This window comes from Mustela lutreola, chromosome 5, assembly GCF_030435805.1.
Source record: "Mustela lutreola isolate mMusLut2 chromosome 5, mMusLut2.pri, whole genome shotgun sequence".
NCBI classification, from domain to species: Eukaryota; Metazoa; Chordata; class Mammalia; order Carnivora; family Mustelidae; genus Mustela; species Mustela lutreola.
Window position 1 is genome coordinate 98,200,770 of NC_081294.1, and position 23,774 is coordinate 98,224,543.

Consider the following 23,774-nt stretch of genomic DNA (forward strand, 5'->3'; position numbering starts at 1 on the left):
CCTTTTTAAAAAATATTTTTAAAATTTTACTTTATTTTAGAAAGGGAGAGAGAGCACTTATGGGGTGGGCCTTGGAGAGAGTCAGAGAATCTAAGGCAGGCTCCGCACTCAGCATGAAGCGCTTTGTGGGGCTTGATCCCACACCCCTGAGATCATGACTTGAGTTGAAAATGAGAGTTGGACGCCCAACTGACTGAGCCATCCAGCTGCTTGTTTCCAGTGGGGCTGCTTGGCTGGCTCAGTCGGTGGATCAGGTGACCTTTTTTTAAAGCAGGTGACTCTTGATCATGGGGTTATAGGTTTGAGCTGCATGTGAGGTGTAAAGATTACTTAAAAATAAAATCTTCAAAAAACCTCAAAAGTTTACTTGAAGTTCACATGATTGTGACATTTTCCATTTGTGCTGATTTCCTGTGACTATTCCTCTAGAATGTTAGCAGTGAAGTACTATCCGTGGTGCAGACACCTGAAGAAGAAAAAAATTCTGAAAAGGAACTGTCAGGTCACTTGAGTTGTTTGGAGACTTCTTTACAGACTTCTGAACCTGATAAAACAAATGACAAGGGGATGCTATCTCCAGATGTTCCAGAGCAGTTTTCAAATACTAATTTAAGGTATAAACATATTGGTCTGTGTGCTTTTAAAGACAAATCATCTTTGTTTTTTATTTAAAAAATATTTATTGGAGGGAGAGAGCAAGAGCAGGGAGAGGGTAAGGAGAGGGAGAAGCAGGCCCTCCACTGAGCAGGGAGCTTGATCCCAGGACCCTGGGATCATGACCCAAGCCAGAGGCAGATGCTTAATTGACTGAGCCACCCATGTGCCCAAGACAAAGCATCTAAGGAGACATTTTCAGATTATCAGTAAGATTTCAAGACGTATCTATAGCATAGTGTTAAACTGCTTCTAAGCTCTGGAATGATAGGGAGAGAATTTTGAGGTCATTATGACACTAGATTGAGAGAATTACTAACATCAGAATTGTATGTAACATATACTCCTAAGTCAGTATGGGTGTGAGAGCCACTGTTTTCTCTTTGCAAAGATGATAGGCATATATTTCAGTTGTACTCCTTGTATTTTTCAGGATCTGCCAAATAGCCCAATTTGTTTACCTGTTAAGAATTAGATTTAAAGAGACATTGGGGAGGGTGTGTGTTAATGGTGAGTGCTGTGAAATGTGTAAGACTGATGATTAACAGACCTGTTCCCCTGGGGCAAAAAATACATTATGTTAATAAAAATATTTTAAAAAAATTAAAAATAAGAATTAGATTTAATATTTATTGCCAGTTTCTCAAGTTGTCCTAAGACTCTGTTCTCATTGCCCCTTCAACTCATTCTAAAGTTTGATAATCCTTTTTCCAAAAGCAAATCTCTTCCTCAAGAGCAGAAGCCACTAGAAGTTAAACCAGCACCTTTTATGAGAAGTCGATTCAAGAGACCAAAACCGAACTTAGCAAGAGCAACTTTAAAGAGAGAGACTACAGAAGCAGAAAAATATGTACATGGGAAGAAATTGGAAACTGATAAAACTGAGACTGTTGTGGTGCAGCAGACCAGTGAACAGGTGAGCACACTCCCTTCTCAACATGTGAGTGCTATTCAAGGTGGAATGTTTTTTGTCTTAGCAATTGCTACTAAAGTAAAACAGCTGGGGTTAACATTTAACAGATATTTTCTCATATAATTTCTATTGCATGTGAAATAGGAAAGGGGGATTAAGAGGTCCAGACTTCCCAGGGCCGCTGGCTGGCTTAGTTGGTAGATATGCAAACTCTTGATCTTGGGGTTGTGAGGTTGAACCTCATGTTGGGTATAAAGATTACTTAAAAATATAAATCTTTTAAGAAGCACAAATTTTCAGTCATGAAATAAGTAACAGATAAGCACGGTATAGGGAATATAATTAATAATATAGTAACATATGTAGTCTTGCCATAATTAATGTGCCTTATTATTCCATGTGGTTTTGTAAGAATCTTGTATCTCTCATGATGGGCAAGTATTTCATGGAAAGGAATTTAAGAATCCTGGGATCTAATAAGTTCATTGCAGGACCATAGCCAAACAATGCAGCTAGTTTCTTCACAGTAAGAATGAGTTTGATAGTCATACTTTATTTTACATTGTTGTTAAGGTGAATTAAAAAGTTAAAAGCTTGAGAAGAGTTAAAGGACATGTTTTATTTACTTTGTTAACTTACTTCACAACAAATTAAGATTGTGTATATAATATCAAAAACCTTGAATGGAAATTTTAACATTTATAAGTTGAGTGTTCTAAATATAAAAGTATGTTTTTGGCCATGCAGATGGCAACAGGTACATGAGGAGATGTTCAACATCACTAATCTTCAGGAAAACACAAATCAAAACCACAATGAGTTATCACCTCCTACCAGACAGATTAACTAGTATCAAAAAGACAAGGACTAGGGCGCCTGGGTGGCTCAGTGGGTTAAAGCCTCTGCCTTCGGTTCAGGTCATGATCCCAGGGTCCTGGGATCGAGCCCCACATCGGGCTGTCTGCTCCGCGGAGAGCCTGCTTCCTCCTCTCTCTCTCTCTCTGCCTGCCTCTCTGCCTACTTGTGATCTCTGTCTGTCAAATAAATAAATAAAATCTTTAAAAAAAAAAAAAAAAAAAAAAAAAAAAGACAAGGACTAGCAAGTGTTGGCAACGATATGGAGAGAGAGGAAGCCTCATGCACTGTTGATGGGAATGTAAATTGGTGGAAAACATTATGGAGGGTCCTCAAAGAATAAAAAGAATTATCATATCCAGTAATTATAGTACTGAGTATTTGCCCGATATGAAAAGACTAATTCCAAAAGATAGATGCACCCTTCTGTTTATCATAGCATTATTTACAATAGAGAAGATAGGAAACCAACCAAAGTACTCACCAAGAGGTGAATGAAGAAGAGTTTTATATACACACATACACACACACACACACACACACACACACACACTGTAATATTACCCAGCCATACAAAAGAATGAGATGTTGCCAAGTACGGTAACACGAATGGGCCTAGAAGTCCCTTTTGCCAAGTGAGATTCTGTGCTAAGAGAAGTAAGTCAGAGAAAGACAAATACCATATATTTCCCTTACATGTGGAATCTGAAAATAAATGAACAGAAACAGACTCAAATACAGAGAACAAACTGGTGGTTGCCAGAGGAGAAGGAAGTGGGAAGGTGGGGGAAATAGGAAAGGAGGATTAAGAGGTCCAGACTTCCCAGGGCCGCTGGCTGGCTTAGTTGGTAGATAGGCAAACTCTTGATCTTGGCGTTGTGAGGTTGAACCTCATGTTGGGTATAAAGATTACTTAAAAATATAAATCTTTTAAGAACCACAAATTTTCAGTCATGAAATAAGTAACAGATAAGCACGGTATAAGGAATATACTTAATAATATAGTAATGTATGTAGTAATATAGTAACATATGGTTATATATAGTGACTATAATTACTGTGGTGAATATTGAGTACTGTATAGAATTGTTGAATCACTGTGTTGTGCATCTAAAACTAATAAAACATTGTCAACTGTACTTTAATAATAATAAAAAATCCCAGTTCATTAAAAAGATAAAAAAATGATGTATTTTTTAAAAAGTGCAATTTTGGATTAAAATTCTTTTTGTTTTATTTTTATTTATTTTTAACTATTTATTCGAGAGAGAGAAAGCATGACAGGGGGAAGGTCAGAGGGAGAAGCAGACTCCCTGCTGAGCGGGGATTTCCCCATGTAGGGCTCCATTCCAGGACTCTGGGATCATGACCTGAGCCGAAGGCAGATGCTTAACCAACTGAGCCACCCAGGTGCCCCAAGTGTTTTAAAATGGCTTAGTTCTGGGGTGCCTGGGTGGCTCAGTTGGTTAAGTGTCCAACTCTTGATTTTGGCTTAGATTTTGATATCAGGGGTGTGAGTTCAAGCCCAGTGTGGAGCCTATTTAAAAAATAAATAAAGAGGGCGCCTGGATGGCTCAGTTGGTTAAACAACTGCCTTCGGCTCACGTCACGATCCTGGAGTCCTGTGATTGAGTGCCCATCGGGTTGCCCGCTCAGCAGGGAGTCTCCTCCTCCCTCTGATCCTCTCCCGTCCCATGCTCTCTCTCTCACCCTCATGCTCTCTCAAATAAATAAATTTTAAAAAATCGTTAAAAAAGTAAAACAGTTCTTAAAATGCTTGAAAATTTCTATTTTTTCTTCCTGTTCTTAAATTTTAAAAAGGTGTATCTTTTTTATTGATTATTTTATCTGATGATAGGAATTGCAGATTGAAAAAATACATCATCTAAAAGTGAGAGTCCATTGTGATGTCCCATTTCTTCCTCCCAGGTTAATCAGTCATGTAACTATTTTGAGTATGTCCACCCATTCTTTTCTGTATATATACTTATTTACATAAAAAATAAAATATGTGGATATTTTCTTTGTTTTCCAAAAATGGTGTTATGACTTGCCTTCTCGTATTTTTCACTTAATATTATGAACATATTTTTGGATCAGTATATACAGATTTATCTTCTAAATTGTTCTGGATTGTTCTACTATAAGCAAATTATAATTTATTCAATACCTTACTGATAGGTTTGTCTTGTTCCCAGTGTTTTGATTTTGTTCATTGCTTTTTTGGGGGGCTATTAAATGGGTATAGTAAACATCTTTTATGTACTTTTCCATATACTTACTTGAAGATGTTTGTAAGATACATTTCTAGAAGTAAATTTGCTGAGAATTAAAATTTTAGTAGGTACCTTTCTGTTGTCCTCTGCAGAGACTCTACTAATTTATTTTGCTCGTAGTGTATGAAAGTTCCTGTTTCAGCCCTCAATGAAATTTTCCTTACCTGCCTTCTAGGGTGTGGCTTCCCTAATGACATCAAGAGAAAAAGACAAATCAGGTCACAGGGAGGAGGAGACTGTAATATTACCGTGTATACACACTGAAAAGGACCTTTCACCTTCAAGTTCCTGTGATCCTGAAGCCATGTCTCAGCCTGTACAGACCCAGGAAAAGGAATTAGTTGTTTCTCTGGGGTAAACAGTGATACTTCTTTGAAAATCTAAAATATATGTATATTTAAAAAAAAAAAGCAAAGGAAAATCTAAAATATGAGAGAATTCTTCAAGTATTTCTTCATTGTTACTAAGATGTGTTAATGTATTTTAAAAGTGAATATCAAGAATACTTGGTTTATTTTTATTTATTTATTATTTTTAAAAAGATTATTTGAGAGACAGAGAGTACTCAGGGAGGAGGGGCAGAAGGAGAGGGAAAGAGAGTCTTAACCAGATGCCATACTGAGCACACAGCCCTCTGTGGGGTTTGATCTTATGACCCTGACATAATGACCTAAGCCAAAACCAATAGTTGGATGCTTAACTGACTGCACCACCCAGGCTCTCCAAGAATACTTGGTTTATTTTTATTCATGTGTCAGACTGTCTAAAATAGAAAATCACACTGAGTTAACACCTTTTGATGCTTACCTGCCTGTATTCACTATTAGCTACTTAGGGTTTTATGCAAAACACTGCATTTAAAAATACATGCATATAAGGATTATATTCATTATCTTCTTAAAAACTGTAGTAGAAAGATGCCTGGATGGCTCAGTTGGTTAAGCATTTGAATTAAGTTAGGGCATGATCCTGGGGTCCTGGGATCAAGTTCCACTTTGAGTTCCTTGCTTAGTGAGTGCCTGCTTTTCCCTCTCCCTCTGCCTGCTTCCCTCTCCCTGCTTCTCCCTGCTTATGCTCTCTCTCTTTGTCAAATAAATAAATAAAATCTTGACCAAAAAAATTGTAGTAGAAGACTTATTTACAGTTTTAACCATTTTTTATATAGATGGTCTAGTGTTATTAATGCACATTCACAAAAATGCACATTCATGTTGTTTTGCAACAGTTACCACATATATCTCCAGAACTTTTTCATTTTTCCAACCTGAAACTTAACCCGTTAACAAGAATACCCCATTCCCCTTCTTCCATTCCCTGGCAATTACCTTTATACTTTCTGGCTCCATGAATTTGAATCTTCTACATTACATAAATTCATTACCTTTTCAGGATTAAAATAACTATTTTTTTTAAATAAAAGAATATATATCATTGAAGTAATTTGATTTTTATAGTTAGAGAAGATTCAAATTTTATGTTTTTACAGTAGTTTTCATCTTCTTACAGTCCAGCTCTCTCTCTTTCTCCCTGTCCTCTCTTCTAGGGCTCATAGAACAAACACTTTTCAGCAAGAAGTGAAGGAAAGCATTATTCCAACTGCTCGAATAGTAAGGAGCCGACTTCAGAGACCCAGACCAAACATAAAAAAGGCTGGACCGAGGCAAATAGAAAAAGGTGAAGCTGAAGGCATAATTAAGGAAGAAAGAACAGTAGTACAAAAAGATGAAACTAAAAAGTTCTTGACTGTGGTAAGTTATTGTTATGTAATTGAGCCTTCTAATGCATGTTAAAATACGAAATGGCATCTCAGACTAGGTTTAGAATATAGGCATGTGACACTCTCATCAATGAATATATAATATATCTAGTTCTGTTCTAGATTTACCATTCTAGATTTTTTTTAAATGAAAACAGATTTTTCCCCTAATTAATGAACCTATTCATTATGAAATATTCAATTAATACAAAATATTATAATAATATTGAGGTAACCACTGAAAACCTTCTGACGTATCTTACTGGGTGTATCTCCATGCATGCATGTGTGTATACTTATGTAAATTTAAATAATACAATCTCTGGGGCACCTGGCTGGTTCAGGTGGTAGAAAATGCAGCTCTTGATCTTTGGGTTGTAAATTTAAGCCCCACATCAGGTATAGAGATTACTGAAACATAAGATAATTTTTTAAAATAGTAAAGTCACTGCGTACATTAAAAAAAAAAAATTTATTTATTTATTTGATAGAGATCACAAGCAGGTAGAGAGGCAGGCAGAGAGAGAGGAGGAAGCAAGCTCCCCGCTGAGCAGAGAGCCCAATGTGGGGCTTGATCCTAGGACCTGAGATCATGACGGAGCTGAAGGCAGAAGCTTTAACCCACTGAGCCACCCAGGCACCCTGTACACGTTATTTTTGTGACTTATATTTTATTTAATATATTAAGTGACTTTTCATGTCAAGAAGTATAGAGGTATATTGTTTTTCATTGCTGCATAACATTCTGCTGTTTGACAGTTTAACCAATCTTTTTTTGATATATCTTTTGGTATAAATCTGAGTAGTGTAATGTACTTTTCAACAGATCTTATTTCTTTGTCCTTCTTTTTCTCTGTCTACCAGAGAAATCTAGATTTAAAGCCATTGTAATCTTGTTTGAAACCTCTCTATCCCCAGAAGAAATCATTGAACTTTTTTGGAAAAATTTTGGGGGTGAGGTGGGGGGTGGTAGGTGTTTACAACAGATAATTATTTAGTTTTTAAAGTGTCCTGTAAACATAATAATTGCAGTAATTGAAGCTTCTCTCTGAATTAGATAGTTTTATTTTGGACAAAAAGTGAACATTGCATACCTAGTTTGACTCTTCATTTTGAAAAACTCAATACCTAATGATTGAAATATTTTGGGAGGTATTAGAAAAAAAATGCTACCATTCTTTTGTCATTTTAGCCAAGCTCTCCAGTTGGAACTGAAATTGAAGTTGTATCCTCCAAAGTTTCAGAAGGTATAACGTGTGAAAACCAGAGTCACATGGTCCTTGAAGAAACTCTTCATCTTAACAAAATAAATGTTTTAGATGAAAAGATGAGGTGAGTTTGCTTTTAATCAGAAAAACATAAAACTTCTGAAGATAAAGGTTGGAGAACTTGACATCAAGAAAATTTTGTGAAAGGTTAAAGCAATACTTAATTATGAAATGAAATTTTTTTAAATTTTTATTTTTTAAAAATTTTATTTATTTGACAGAGACATAGAGAGAGAAGGAAAACAAGCGGGGGGAGTGGGAGAGGGAGAGTCAGGCTTTCCGATGTGCAGGGAGCCTGATGTGAGCCTTGATCCCAGAACCCTGGGATCACAACCTGAGCTGAAGGCAGATGCTTAATGACTGGGCCACCCATGTGTCTGAAATAGAATATTTTATTTTATTTTATTTATTTTTATTTTTTAAAAGATTTTATTTATTTATTTGACAGAGAGATCACAAGTAGGCAGAGAGAGAGAGAGTGGAGGAAGCAGGCTCCCCGCTGAGCAGAGAGCCCGATGCGGGACTCGATCCGAGGACCCTGAGATCATGACCTGAGCCGAAGGCAGCGGCTTAACCCACTGAGCCACCCAGGCGCCCTGAAATAGAATATTTTAAATATGCTTCTTCAAATACTATGAGAATTGCATGATTGATATTTTCTTCATTTATGATTTCTCCACAAAGTTTGGCGAGCCTCCTCATATTTTATTTTAAAACTAAATTTAATAGTAGATAAGTTCTTAAGTTCCTGGTATATTTGGAAATTTATATCCTACTGACTAAATTCATACATAGGAAATGCTATATCCTAGAATATCCCAAACCAAATGTTAAGAATGGTATCTTTTAAATGAGTTAGACCAGAAAGGTGAAGATATTTCAGTACTACCATTTTTATTTATTACTTAAAATCTGCTTTATTATTACTGATACTACTTTTTTTTTTTTTTTAAGATTTCATTTATTTATTTGACAGACAGAGATCACAAGTAGGCAGAGAGCAGGCAGAGAGAGAGAGAGGAGGAAGCAGGCTCCCCTCTGAGCAGAGAGCCTGATGCAGGGCTTGATTCCAGGACCCTGAGATCGTGACCAGAGCTGTAGGCAGAGGCTTTAACCCACTGAGCCACCCAGGCGCCCCTCTGATACTACTTTTTTAAAAAAAAGATTATTTATTTTAAAGTGCAGGTGAGCATATATGTGCATGCGTGTGAGTGAGCAGGGAGGGGGCAGAGGGAGAGAGAGAGAAAATCTCAAGCATTCTCCCCACTGAGCGCTGAACCCCATGCAGGCCTCAATCTCATGGCCCTGAAATGACCTGAGCCAAAATCAGGAGTTGGACTTTTAACCAACTGAGCCACCCAGGCACCTTAATACTATATTATGATTAGCAATGATCAAAGGATGCTTCATTGTAAGGGTACCACTAGAAGGAAGACCCAAAAGAAGTGAAGGAACAGCAGGTCCAGGGGTTGTCGAAGGGGAGAGGGAACAGCAGCTTCGCAGTACTTAAGGCGAGAGCATGCCTGGCTTGTTTGAGGAACGGTGAAGGGAGCTGTGTGAAATGGGGAAAAAGAAGGAGAGTAGTAGATGTAGGAAAGGGTAAAGGCAGACTAGGGAGAATGGCAGATTATACTGTAAGGAATACAAACCATTGTAAGTATTTGATTGTGACTTACTGAGCCTTTAAAGGTTAGTGACCTTCAAGTTCAGCCTTTCCTAATGCTCTCATTTGTCATTAACTAGCTAGACCAAGAGGATTTGAATGGCTTGTTCAAAATAAACACTGGCAAATTAGTTTTTAAACTTAAGTTTTCAGGATTTGTGACTTTCAGACTAGCAGATTCTTGTAGTTACATAAGCAGACTTTCCTGAAAGAAACTTTACATGTTTCAAGAGATTTTATGCTCAACTTTTGTGTTTTTTAATGAGAGAAATCAAACTTTTAATTTTTTTATGGAAACCCATGCTCCAGCTCACCCCACCCCTTTTTTTTTTCCTCTTGAAACCCTTTTTCTATTCATGAAATTTATTCCAGCTGTTCACTTTATCATGACTGATGCTTTCTTTAGAGTAAAAATCTTTATAGTTTTTAAATTAGGTTGTTCCTAAGTCCAGTATTGTCTTATTGTCCCTTTTGACTTAAGTAGTGTGTTAGGTTTATATATTTATTTTACTTTTACTTGCCTTTATAGAATCACAGGTGACTGTAAATAACTTACTTTAAATATAATCTGTTTTCCTAAATTCATTAGCCTACATTGGAATGTATTTAGCCAGCATCATAACCTTGTTAGAATTTCCAGTGAACTTCCTTGGTGTTTTGCTGCCAGAAGAGCTTGGCAGAGTTGGAACATTGGGTAATGTAACTGAGTACTTCTTTGCTAGGTAATTTGTTAGAAATATTACTTAAGATTAGTCTTTAAGGGGCACCTGGGTGGCTCAGTGGGTTAAAGCCTCTGCCTTCAGCTCAGGTCATGGTCTCAGGGTCCTGGGATGGAGCCCCACATCGGGCTCTCTGCTCAGCAGGGAGCCTGCTTCCCTTCCTCTCTCTCTGCCTGCCTCTCTGCCTACTTGTGATCCCTGTCTGTCAAATAAATAAATAAAATCTTAAAAAAAAATAATTAGTTCTTTAATATAGATTTTTTTCAGAGAACTCCTGATAGATACTTATATGCCTAATTTTCTTTATAATATCCAGGTTTATATTAGTTTAAAGCTTCTCTAATTCAGAATTCAGATCCTTGCCAGGTATTAAAATATTTTCCAGGAGAACTTAAGATAGCTCTTCAGGGGTTGTTTTGGGAACTATACCTACTCTGTTGAATATTAAACCTTGTCTTTTTCTGATTTGGCAGACACAAAATGATTATTTTGAGATCCTGTGACAGTGGCTATTAGTAAACCTTTTTCCATAAACTGATAGGTCTGTGATGGGAGAATGGACTCTGGCTTTCAAGCCTGGTCTCGAACCAGAAGGTCCAAGGATGTTGTGACATTATATATTTGTTCATGCGTCGGAGCCCAGTTGATATTTGTTTAAAGTACCATTGTGGGGGCACCAGGGTGGCTCAGTTGGTTAAGCTGATGCCTGCGGCTCAGGTCATGATCCTGGAGTCCCAGGATCAAATCCCACATTGAGCTCCCTGCTAAGTGGAGAGCCTGCTTCTCCCTTTCCCCTGTGCCTTCCGCTCTGCCTATTTGTGCTCTCTCTCTCTCTTTTTTTCTGTCAGATAAATAAAATCTTTAAAAAAAAAAATACCATTGTGAAATTCATGTTCAATTACTGGCAGGTTTTTTTTTTTTTGTATCTAGTTATCTCTCTGAAGATTACTTAATGTACCTTGATACTACACACCAGAATCTGAGTGAAGTAAAAAAAGATTAATATTACTGAAAACTATTTTCCAGACTATACAGAAAATGGAAATTATAAAAGCTTTGAACACAGTATTGGTTTGTGTTCCAAATTGTTTGATATAACAGCTCTTTGAACACAGTATTGTTTTGTGTTCCAAATTGTTTGATATAACAGCTCTCTTGTTGATATGGGATTCTGATTTTGTTTTTTCATCATAATTTGTACTTCATTCTAGACATGAACCTAAAAGGTCTGTTCCTAGTCCAGCACATTTGGTAAGAAGGCAGTTCCGAAAGGTTAAGCCAAATTTGGGACGAGCACATGGTAAGAAAGATGAGCCAGGCATAGAAAAAGACAGAGCAGATGAGAGTGAGGCAAGGAAGCCAGAAGATAATTTGCTGCAGCCCCGAGATTCTGACACCCACCTCCTTCAAAAAGTAAGTTTGAAAAAAATACTTTTTGTCGGTGGGCTCTGTTTTGTCAAAATCATGAAGGAGATAATTTTTAAAAATATAGTTTTGTCTTTTGTATTATAACTAATTTTATAAAAATTGAGTGACCTTCTAATATTATAAAAAGTTAGAAACCAGTCACTTGTATGTGTGTAAACTTAGAGCTTTAGGCCTAGCCACTGAACCAAATGATCGTAAATATTGTTTCCTTGGTAATATGAGCTATTTCTTCTTAAACTTAAGGAAAAGGCTGAGTTTCTGACATCTTTGGAGGTTTCAGCAAGAAAAGATTGTGTAGATTCCACGGAGGCTACTTTGGCCAAAAGCAGTGCTCATTTAGAAGTTGGACCATCAGGAAGTGCTGGAGGAAAAACCGTAGGGGATAATTCTGTGTCTTCAGTTGCTGAAGAGCCATGTCTCAGTAAACTATCAAGGTAAGGTTTTATTTAACAAATACTTTCAGAATAAGAAATAAAAGTAACTTTTTATGGATATCTTGCCATAACTTATTGGTAGAGTAAAAACATGGTTTGTTAAGAAAAGTGTAGATTGGTTGATAATTACAGGTCTTCTCCTTTCCCGCTTAGGATTTTTATTTATTAAAGTTTACCTTTTTCTGGTGTTCTTAGGAAGATTTTTCTTTCCTACAGTTAAAATTTCTGGATATTGAGTGTATTAGACATGAGTGGAAGCCTGACCAAAGTAGCAGTATCTGTTACTTAAATAATTAAAGTGCTAGTTCAGGTGGGGTCACAAATACACCTGAAGGGTGCTCATGTTCTATAGGTTTTAAGAATAGTGGAAAAGAACTTAAGTTCTAAAAAACAACTGTTCTGGTGGATTTTTTGCCTTTCCTTCTTTATTTTAACCTAGTCTGTTTACCCAGTAGGATACACCAGTATCACTTTTTAAAAAAATTTTTAATTTTTTTATTAATATATAATGTATTAATAGCCCCAGGGGTACATGTCTATGGATCATCAGGCTTACACACTTCCCAGCATTCACCATAGCACATACCCTCCCCAAAATTTATAACCCAGCTACCCTCTCCCCACCCCTTCTCCCCCCAGCAACCCTCAGAGTATCACTTCTTTTTGAGCTCATTTTGTTTTATTGGACCATTTTCCTTTTCTCATTTTCTTCTAATAATTTCCAGTCTTATATCCCCTCTTCACTTAAATAGCAAGGAAAAAATGGCCCAGAGTTAAAAACTTAATATGAAAAATTTGCGGGTAGGTAACTAAGAATGAAAAAGGAACTGGTAGTAATAGTACATTTCCTTCTTCATTTCACAGAGTAAGTTTTTGACTTAATGAATTGTGGTCATTTTCAATTTAAATGCTTGAAGTGGGATATCATTCTGAAATTTTGGTTTCATTAAAATGTCCTCCATGTGCATATAATGACTGTTGTTATTTTGATTAAACATCCAGCTCTCCACAGCTGTTAAAAGAATCAAATTACTCTAAAATTGGTCTGGATCGAAGAACAACTGCCTCTTCTACTTCTGAGTGTGAGGTAGATCATGGTGGAAGGAGAATGCATCGCAGGATGAAACCAAGTGTCACCAGAGGGCGTGGATCAAAACGAGTTCGAAGTAAGACCTCTAGGAAGGAACCTCGTGCTTCCAAGGCCACGCTGGTGACTCTTCGGGCTTCACAGGAAGAAGATGAAGATGATGATGAAGATTTTGAGCCAGATTATGAAGATGAAAGTTACCATCTTGCTCCAGAAGAAGTAAACAAAGCTCCAGTGTTTGTTCCCATTGGTCTTAGGTCTCCCGAACCTGTTCCTGCTCAGATCGAGGAAACAATGGAAGAGGTAGTTTGTTTTTTTAATTCTTAGAACTTTGCCTTGTTTTTTTTCTTTTAGCGTATCATTGTTTCTTCTAAGTGATTATTAAGATTTGAAAAGTTCATTTTCTAAATATCCGCTACCAAATGTAATTTGTTTGAGGCCTGGGGAATATCTGAAGGAATCAGTTGGAGCCTCCTGTGATTACATAACCTCTGTGACCCAGGTCCACCACGAGGTAGTTTATTATAATAATAAGTATCGAAATCTAATTTCATTTGTATGTGGAGACTGCTTAATCTATTTTCTGATTAGTTTTTCTTTTTCATTTTGGCAGGTGTTTTCTGGGGCTGGTTGGTAGAGAGTGTAGAAGGGACGTACTTCTTTTTATTTTTTTCTTGTTAAAAATTTTGGCAAAATATACGTAAAATGTATCCTCTTAGCCATTTTAAGTGTGTAGTTCAGTGGCATTAAGTGCATTCATATTGTGCTACACCATCACCACTATTCATCCACAGAACTTTTTCATCTTGCGGAACTGAAACTATACCCATTAAACGATAATTTCCCATTACCTCCTCCCCTCTTGCTTGTGGCAAACACCATTCTGCTTTCATCTTTATGACATTACTCTAGGTACTTCAGGTAACTGAAATCATACAGTGTGTCCTCATTGTGACTGGCTTATTTCATTGAGTATAAAGTTTTTAGAGTTCATCTATATTGAAGCATGTGTTCTTTTTGTGTTCATCCATCTTGAATTAGAGTGTTCTTTTTTTAAGGTTGATAGTATTTCATCATGTATCTGTACCACATTTGTTTATCTTTTTATCTGTCAGTGGATGGTTGGTTGCCTCCACCTTTTGGCTGTTACTGTAGAGAGTGCTGCTATGAACATGGGTATACAAATATCTCTTCTAAGTCCTGTTCTCAATTCTTTTGGGGCTATACCTAGAAGCAGAGTCATAATTATATGGTAAATTATACACCAGTTTTTACTCTTTTGAAAAACTTGCATACATAGCATAACAGTTGTATCATTTCTCCTTCCTGTTGGTAGTATACAACGCTTCTGATTTCTCTATATTCTCACCAGCCCTTTTATTTATTTATGGCTATTTTTATATTATGGCTATTTTTCAGAATAGCCATCCTAATGAGTAGATGATAGAGGAACATAATATTTCGACTTACTTTGTTATAAGCGCTCCTGTTTTGCCTCTTGGTCTAGTATTCCATCTTTGTTTTTCCTTCAATTTTTAGTAATTTACTTGGCTTAAAGAGCAGCACAACCACATCTCTTTTGTATTAATCATTTGTGATTGTTTCTGAGTCATTTGCAACAGAATTTAGGAATTAACTGAGGTAGTAGTGATGATGATAACAAAAGAAGTAGGAAACTCAAACCAATTCAAGTAATGTTAAATCCAGAATTAATGGATTATTGAATCTGTAGCTTCACATTTATGATGAATGGAAGTCCACAACTACCTTTATTTATTCACTGTTAATAATCACATACTAGATATTATAAAGTTCATGAATTAGAATGGTTGAAACTAAATAAAAATGATGCAAAATGAAATTTCTTAAAACTGAAAGTTCTAAGATGAAGATAATGAATTTATGTTTTATTTGAAACCAAGAAAATACAAAAGGAAAGTTAGTTTTTTTTTTTTTTTTTAGATTTATTTATTTGACAGAGATCACAAGTAGGCAGAGAGGCAGGCAGAGAGAGAGGGGGAAGCAGGCTCCCAGCTGAGCAGAGAGCCTGATGTGGGGCTCGATCCCAGGACCCTGGGATCATGACCTGAGCCAAAAGCAGAGGCTTTAACCCACTGAACCACCCAGGCGCCCCCCCCAGAAAGTTAATTTTTGTGCAAGGACAGCCGGTTAACATAGCATGAGAATTCATTTAGTTTTATGTTTTGTATTTTACTATTTTCATTGGTTGAAAGGCACATTGTTTTGTTTTTTGTTTTAAAGATTTATCTATCTATCTATTTATTTATTTATTTATTTGGTGAGAGAGGGAGAGAGCTAGAGAGGGAGAGGGAGAAGCAGACTTCCCACTGAGCAGGGAGCCCCAAGGAGGGGTCCTGATCCCAGCGTCCTGGGATTACAACATGAGCTGACGGCAGATGCCACCCAGGTGCCTCTGAAAGGCACGTTTTAAGTGAAAGAAGTCAGTTGCAGAAGAATCATATAATCACATAATTATCTATTCGTATGAAATGTCTCAAACAGAAAAATCTGTAGAGACGGAATATAGATTAGTGGTTTGCCTTAGGGTTTTGGAGATGAGGGGTTAAGAGAGTGATAACTAAAGGATATTGGATTCTTTTTTGAAGTGATAAAAATGTTCTAAAAGTGACTGTGGTGATGGTTGTTCATAACTGCATATTATAGAAACATCAAATTATATACTTTTTACGTGGGTGAATTCTTAGTATGTACATCGTATCTCGGTAAAGCTGTTTAAAAAAATAAAGCTTTAAAACTAGACAGTGCCTTAAAGAACCAACTTTCAGATATCTATAGTATTTCCATTTGTCATCCATTCCCAACTCTTGAGAAAATATTTTGTTTATTCAAGTCACATTAGCTTTCTCATTCATCCTGGATAGTAGCAAAGATTTTTCTCTAATATTTGCTTCTGAGAAAACAGATACAGAACGCATAAGTGTTACTATTTTAATTATATCATGAAGGCAGATTTTCATACTTGACTCTTTATTTACTTTCTGTTGAATCATAGTTTTTTATACTTACCTTTCTATAAATAAGGGACTAGAAGCCAGATTGTTTTGTATACAGTCTAGGAGAGAAATCTTAGTCCTTTAGTCCCCAGATTATAGGGATCGATGACCAAAAAGACTATTATGTGAGCAAATGTGAATGAATTCAATTTTTTCACATGTCCATGGCCATGGCTATCATGGGGTTGTTGGAGAGCATAGTTGCTTTGGTGCAGAGGCGGATGCATGGTAAATCTTTCCAAGTGCTTTCAACTCATCTTTATTACAGCACTGAAGATGGTATATAGTTAAAAAATTGCATGTCCTTTTTTCTCAGATTGTGAGTTCCTTGAAGGTAGGGACTACACTTGAGTTACTCAGCTTTATACCCTTGTATCTGTACTGTAGCCTTCTAGCTTTTAGGAAGCGCTGCATAAATGTTCACAGATTGGTGAGAGAAATTATGGGAACATAGAGACAAAGTGGGGATCATAGACAGGGAAATGCTAGGTACTAAGGAGATTACCTTGGAAATTTTGTTTACTGTTTGTAAGGATCACAGACCCCTCCAAAACCTTAAATGTTTTACTTTGCCAAGTTGCTGTCGAGTTACTATACTTCAGTTTTTAATTGTGTATGAATGTGAGTTGTTCATTCAGTTTAATACTTTATTTTACTTAGTCATTTTGTTATACTGACTAGTATCCCAAAATGAAATAATGAAACTTCTCATTTTGACAGCTTGAAATAACTGTGAATGTACCAGATATAGGCATAGCTGTTGTTGAAAATCCACTGTCAAACACAGATGTGACTACTCAGGAGATGAGACAAGAAGAAAATTTGAAGGCATTATCTGTCGTAAGCACCCATTTTATTATGTTTTGTTTTTAATATTTTGTTTACTTTCAAAAGAATGGAGGTTTATTTTGAAAGCTTTAAGTTTACGAGCCATTCTTGCTAATTTCTATCATGTAGGGAGCTGTGAGTATGAATAGGAGAAACTGGTGAATAATCCATAGATTTTGTGTTTCAGTTGGAAAGCATTGATTTTGTGTATGTGCCTGAAGAACTCTTAAGAGCCTCATAAATTTACGTTAAGGGTCTGTTGCATAAAATCTATATTATGGGGGCACCTGGGTGGTTCAGAAGGTTAAGCTTCTGCCTCCGGCTCAGGTCATGGTCTCAGAGTCCTGGATCAAGCCTCGTGTCGGGTTCTCTGCTTGCTGGGGAGTCTGTTTCTCCCTCTCTCTCTACCTGCCTCTCTGCCTACTTGTGATCTCTCTCTATGTGTCAAATAAATAAAATCTCAAAAAATCTATATTAAATATAAATTACTTAAAATATATTTAGTTGCATTTTGTTTGGTACTCTTCCCTATTTGGTTAGTACTTCTCTTGTTTTTGGAGAAGACAGCAAATTCTACTTTTTTAACAACTTTATTTTTAAAATTTTTTTAGTTTTTAAAGATTTTATTTATTTATTTATTTGAGAAAGAGAGGGAGGTAGAGAAAGCACAGAAGGAGAGAGAGACTCCCCCTGAGCAGAGAGCCCAATGCAGGCCTTGATCCCAGGACTCTGGGATTATGACCTCAGTCGAAGGCAGACGCTCAACCGACTGAGCCACCCAGGTGCGGCACCCTTTTAAACAACTTCATTAAGTTGTTAATGTCACACGCCAAATAAGTCACCCACTGAAGTATAATTCATTGGTTTCTGGTATATTTATAAGTAGGTGTAAATATTGTAATAGTCTATTTTAGAGCATTTTCATCACCTCAGAAAGATACCTTAGGTCTCAAAGCAGTTGTTCCCCATTTCCTCTCGACCCTCCCCAGGCTTAGGTAACTAATAATCTACTTTTTGTCTCTATAGATTTTCTTTTTTTTTTTAAATTTTATTTACTTATCAGAGAGAGAGGGAGAGAGAGCGAGCACAGGCAGACAGAATGGCAGGCAGAGGCACAGGGAGAAGCAGGCTCCCCGCCGAGCAAGGAGCCCGATGCGGGACTTGATCCCAGGACGCTGGGATCATTACCCGAGCCGAAGGCAGCTGCTCAACCAACTGAGCCACCCAGGCGTCCCATCTCTATAGATTTTCTATTCTGGATGTTTCATACCGATTGACTCCTACAATATGATCTTTTATGCCTGACATTTTTCACTTAGCATTCAGGTTCATCCATGTTCTAGCATGTATCAGTACTTCATTCCTTTTTGTGGTCATATAACTCTCCCTGTAGACAGTACTGCATTTTGTCTATGTTCATGTGTTCATGGACATTTAAGTTGTTTCCATTTTTTGGCTTTTATAAATAATGCTGCTGTAAACATTCACGTGCAAGATTTTATACTGACATTACGTTTTCTTTCTTTCTTTTTTTTTTTTTTTTAAGATTTTATTTATTTGACAGAGAGAGATCACAAGTAGGCAAAGAGGCAGGCAGAGAGAGAGGGAGAAGCAGGATCCCCGCCGAGCAGAGAGCCCGATGCGGGGCTCGATCCAGGACCCTGACCTGGAGCCGGAAGCAGAGGCTTAACCCACTGAGCCACCCAGGGGCCTCTGACATTACGTTTTCTTTTCTGTTAGATACCTTCTTAGGAGAACAATTGCTGGCTTGTATGGTAACTGTATGTTTAATCATTTGAGGAATTAGCAAAATGTTTTCCAAAGCTGCTGTACCATTTTAACATTCCCACCAGCAGCGTATGAGGGTTCTAATTTTATATCCTTACAAACATTTGTTACTTGATTTTTTGGATCTAGCTATACTTAGTGGATTCGAAATGGCACCTCGTTATGATTTTGATTTGGGTTCCCTAATGACTCATGTCATCAAGCATGTTTTCATGTGGTTATTGGCCATTTTTATATCATCTTTGCAGAAATGTCTATTCAGAACCTTTTCCCATTTTTTTTTTTAAAGATTTTTATTTATTTATTTGACAGAGATCACAAGTAGGCACAGAGGCAGTCAGAGAGAGAGAGGAGGAAGCAGGCTCCCCGATGAGCAAAGAGCCCAATGTGGGGCTCGATCCCAGGACCCTGTGATAATGACCTGAGCTGAAGGCAGAGGTTTTAACCCACTGAGCCACCCAGGCGCCCCCCTTTTCCCATTTTTTAACATTACTGGTTTATTTGTCTTTTTATTATTAAGTTATAAGAATTTTTTATATTGTCTGGATACAAATCTCTTATCACATATATGATTTGCAAATATTTTCTTCTGTAAGTTGTATTTTAATTTTCTTGATGGTTCACTTTAATTTTTTTTTTTTTTAAGATTTTATTTATTTATTTGACAGAGAGAAATCACAAGTAGGCAGAGAGGCAGGCAGAGAGAGATAGAGAGGAGGAAGCAGGCTCCTTGCTGAGCAGAGAGCCCGATGCGGGACTCGATCCCAGGACCCTGAGATCATGATCTGAGCCAAAGGCAGCGGCTTAACCACTGAGCCACCCAGGCGCCCGATGGTTCACTTTAAAGTACAAAAGTTTTTAATTGTGATGAAGTCCAATTTATCTTTTTTCTTTTGTTATTCATGCTTTTTTGTAATATCTAAGATTTCTTTGTGAAAGCCAAGGTCCTCAAGATTTACTCCAATTTTTCTTCTAATAGTTTTATTTATTTCTTATTTTTTGAGAGAGAGAGTGTGCACACAAGCAGGGGTTGGGGGTAGAGGCACAGGGAGAGGGAGAGAATATTTAGCCGGACGTGAAGCCTGACATGGGGGCTCAATCTCATGACCATGGGATCATGACCTGAGCCGCAATCAAGAGTCAGACACTCAACTGACTGAGCCACTCAGGCGTCCCACTTTTTTTTTTTTTTTTAAGATTTTATTTATTTGACAGAGATCACAAGTACGCAGAGATGCAGGCAGAGAAAAGAGGAAGCAGGCTCCCTGCTGAGCAGAAAACCTGATGCAGGGCTCCATCCCAGGACCCTGGGATCCTGATCTGAGGTGAAGGCAGAGGCTTTAACCCACTAAGCCACCCAGGCACCCACCCAGGCATCCCACTTCTAATAGTTTTATAGATTTCACTAAAGTTGTACATTTAGGTCTTGATTAATCAACTTTGAGTTGATTTTTGTATGTGGGGTGATGTTACAGTCCTTCATTCTTTACATATGACTGTACAGTTGTGACAGTATTTCCTTGAAAAGACCATTTTTCCCTCATTGAATTACCTTGCATTTTTGTAAAAAATAAATCAACTGTGCATGAGTGAATTTATTTCTGAATTCTTGTCTCTATTCCATTGATTCATATGTCTGTCCTTATACCAGTGATGCTCCATTGACTGCAGTTTCTTTGTGTAAGTTTTGGAATTGGGAAAGTGTGAGTCATACTACTTGATTCTTTGTTTAGAATTGCTTTGGCTTTTGAGGGACTCTTGCATTCCATATGAATTTTAAAAAATTGTCAGTTTCTGGACATTATCTAAGATTCTGATTGGGATTGCATTGAATCTGTATATCACTTGGGGGGAGCTAGTCCCATCTTACTACTGAGTCTCCCAATCCAAGAACATGCGTATTTGCCCATTTACGTAGGTTGTCTTTGATTTTTTTCAGCAGTGTTTCATACTTTGCAGTGCACTTCCTTTGTTAAATTTATTATCAAGTATGTTGTTATTTTTGATGCTGTTGTGAATAGAATTGTTTTCTCAGTCTCACTTTCAGGTTCTTTTAAAAATTTTTTTTTTCTTTTAATATTTTATTTATTTATTTGACAGAGAGAGAGAGAGAGATCACAAGTAGGCAGAGAGGCAGGCAGAGAGAGAGAGAGAGGAGGAAGCAGGCTCCCCGCCGAGCAGAGAGCCTGATGCGGGGCTTGATCCCAGGACCCTGAGATCATGACCTGAGCTGAAGGCAGAGGCTTAACCCACTGAGCCACCCAGGTGCCCCTCACTTTCAGGTTCTTTATTGCAAGTGTCTAGAAATATAATTGGTTTTTGTATATTGGTCTTGCGTACTGCAACTTTGCTGAACTCTTTAGTTTTTTCTTTTTTAATGAATAGCTCTTATTCAGAATTAAATAAGCAAAAGTTTAAGAAATGTTCACAAAGTACTTACATAAAAGAAAGTTAATAGGGACAGTCACAAGTTTGCAACAAATAATTATAAAAGTATCCAGGGCACCATGAATATAAACCATGTCACAGCATAGTGATCTAATTGTGAAAGAATAAGGCATAACTAACATTTGTACCAAGACCAGAATTAAAAAATAAACATACTTTAAAAGCTTAGTTCTACATTAAGCTGCTTCTCTTCCCCAGATCCTTAGTGAATTTATACTCTGTAACCTTAATGAGTTTATACTATGTAATTCTTTTTTTTTTTTTTTTTTTAAAGATTTTATTTATTTATTTGAGAGAGAGACAGTGAGAGAGAGCACATGAGAGGGGAGAAGGTCAGAGGGAGAAGCAGACTCCCCATGGAGCTGGGAGCCCGATGTGGGACTCGATCCTGGGACTCCAGGATCATGACCTGAGCCGAAGGCAGTCGTCCAGCCAACTGAGCCACCCAGGCGCCCTATACTATGTAATTCTTTAAACAAACATATCATGTCAAACTATAAATTATATAGATGGATAGTTAGTGTGAAAAGCCTCCTAAAATGTGCAAACTAACTGGTACTGAATTATGAGCTCTTTAGTTCTAATAGTTTTTACTTTCCTTTTTTTTTTTAAGTGGATTCCATAGGATTTTCTACATATGAGATCATGACATGTGACTAGAGATGGTTTTTAGTTCTGCCTTTCTGTGTTGATTTCTCAGTGCTGCTATAACAAAATGCCATGAACAAGGTAGCTCAAAATTGCAGGAGGTTATTTTTTTATCATTCTGGTGGCTGGTCCAAAAATCGAGGTGCCACCTTCTGGAGGCTCTGAGGGAAAACCATTTTGGCCTTTCTCCTACTTTCTAACAGTTGCCACCAGACCTTGTCATTTCCTTGGCTTGTGGCAGCACATTTCTAATTTTTGCCTCCAGTGCCACATGGTAGTCTCCCTGTATGTGCATCTCTATGACTTTTTTCTTCTAACGACACCTCTCATATTGGATAGGGCCATCCCTAATCCAGTATGACCTCCTCTAACTTTATTACATCTAGAAAGGTCTTATTTCCAAATAAGGTTACATTCATGTTACTGGGGTTAGGACTTCAACATATCTTTCTGGGTGAAAGAATTCAGTTCATAACACTTTTTTTCTTTTTTCTCTGTTTTAAAGATTTTATTCATATACTGACAGAGAGCACAAGCGTGGGGGGGAAGGTAGCAGGCAGAGGGAGAGGGAGAAGTAGGCTGCCCGCTGAGCAGGGAACCCAGTGCGGGGCTCGATCCCAGGATCCTGGGATCATGACCTGAGCAGAAGGCAGATGTTTGACCACCTTAGCCACCCACATGCCCCATCTTATAATGTTTTTCACTCAGCATGTCTTTTATTTCTTTTCTTTCTTTTTTTTTTTAAGATTTTATTTATTTATTTGACAGAGAGAACACAAGTAGGCAGGAGGCAGACAGAGGGAGAGGGAGAAACAGGTTCTCCCTGAGCAGGGAGCCTGATGAGGGACTTGATCCCAGGACCCTGGAATCATGACCTGAGCCAAAGGGAACTGCTTAACTGACTGAGCCACCCAGGTGCCCCAGCATGTCTTTTATTTCTGCGTACCTAATTGCCCTTGCTAGAACCTCCAGTATAGTGGTGAACAAAAATGGCGAGAGTGAGCATTTTTGTCTCATTACTGGTCTGAGAGGAGAGTATTGAGCCTTTCACCATTAAGTTTGATGTTAGCTGTGGACTTTTCATGTTTTATTTTTTTTTATCAAACTGAAGATGTTCTAGTCTTTTCCTAGTTTGCATAACAGTATTACCATGAAAGGGTGTTGGATGTTGTCATGTGCTTTTTCTACATCTATTGAGATGATCGTGTGATTTTACCTTTTTATTGTATTGATGTCATGTATTACATTGAATTTTGATATTAAATAATAAATTTTGGGGGCACCTGGGTGGCTCAGTGGGTTAAGCCTCTGCTTTCAGCTCAGGTCATGATCTCAGGGTCCTGGGATCGAGGCCCACTTGGGCTCTCTACTCAGCGGGGAGCCTCCCTTCCCCTCCCCACCCCGTCTGCCACTCTGCCTACTTGTGATATCTGTCAAATAAATTGTCTTTAAAAAAATTGCATCCAAGTTTTATATGTTGCTGTGTTTGGTTTTCTGGTATTTTATTGATTTTTTGTGTGCAAGTTCATACTAAATAATTCTGTTTTCTATTACGAATCTGACACCAGATTCTTGTGGTGTCAGGAGCTGAAGTCCTGTTCTTTCTAGAAAGAAAGCTTTCCAGCTGGGACCTGCAAGGAGAAAAGACCCTGTTTTCTTGGTTGCAGGTTCTGACGTGGGGTCTCTGCTTCACTGAGCTGGGAAGAACAACGGGGAGAGAGCAGTCTTAGTTCAAAAGCACGGGCTCTCTACTTTGTTATTGTATTTTCATCAATTTTCTCAGAAAGATGTGTCTTTTGCCCTCGGAACATTTTCAGAGGCTTTAAATGTTTGTTTTTAATAAATTTCATCAGTTTCACTGGAGAGAGGGTTAGCAGAGCTCCTTATGATATCATATTGGACATAAATCATGTAACTTTTTAATATGTTAAAATTCATTTAAGTTTTAAGCCACCTAGTGTGAAAAATTGTCAG

General features: G+C 37.5%; 1 protein-coding gene across 3 annotated transcripts in view; it reads left to right on the forward strand.

Annotated features, from left to right (window-relative positions):
• BDP1 (B double prime 1, subunit of RNA polymerase III transcription initiation factor IIIB) overlaps window positions 1–23,774 on the forward strand; it is a 98,703-nt gene that overhangs the window by 45,658 nt on the left and 29,271 nt on the right. For all 3 annotated transcript variants that reach the window (XM_059175190.1, XM_059175191.1, XM_059175192.1), the window contains exons 18-26: window positions 430–614; window positions 1,372–1,570; window positions 4,874–5,052; window positions 6,242–6,446; window positions 7,647–7,786; window positions 11,316–11,517; window positions 11,776–11,966; window positions 12,969–13,356; window positions 16,809–16,928. In XM_059175190.1, coding sequence (XP_059031173.1) covers window positions 430–614; window positions 1,372–1,570; window positions 4,874–5,052; window positions 6,242–6,446; window positions 7,647–7,786; window positions 11,316–11,517; window positions 11,776–11,966; window positions 12,969–13,356; window positions 16,809–16,928 — 1,809 coding nt within the window. The remainder of the gene's footprint in view (window positions 1–429; window positions 615–1,371; window positions 1,571–4,873; window positions 5,053–6,241; window positions 6,447–7,646; window positions 7,787–11,315; window positions 11,518–11,775; window positions 11,967–12,968; window positions 13,357–16,808; window positions 16,929–23,774) is intronic.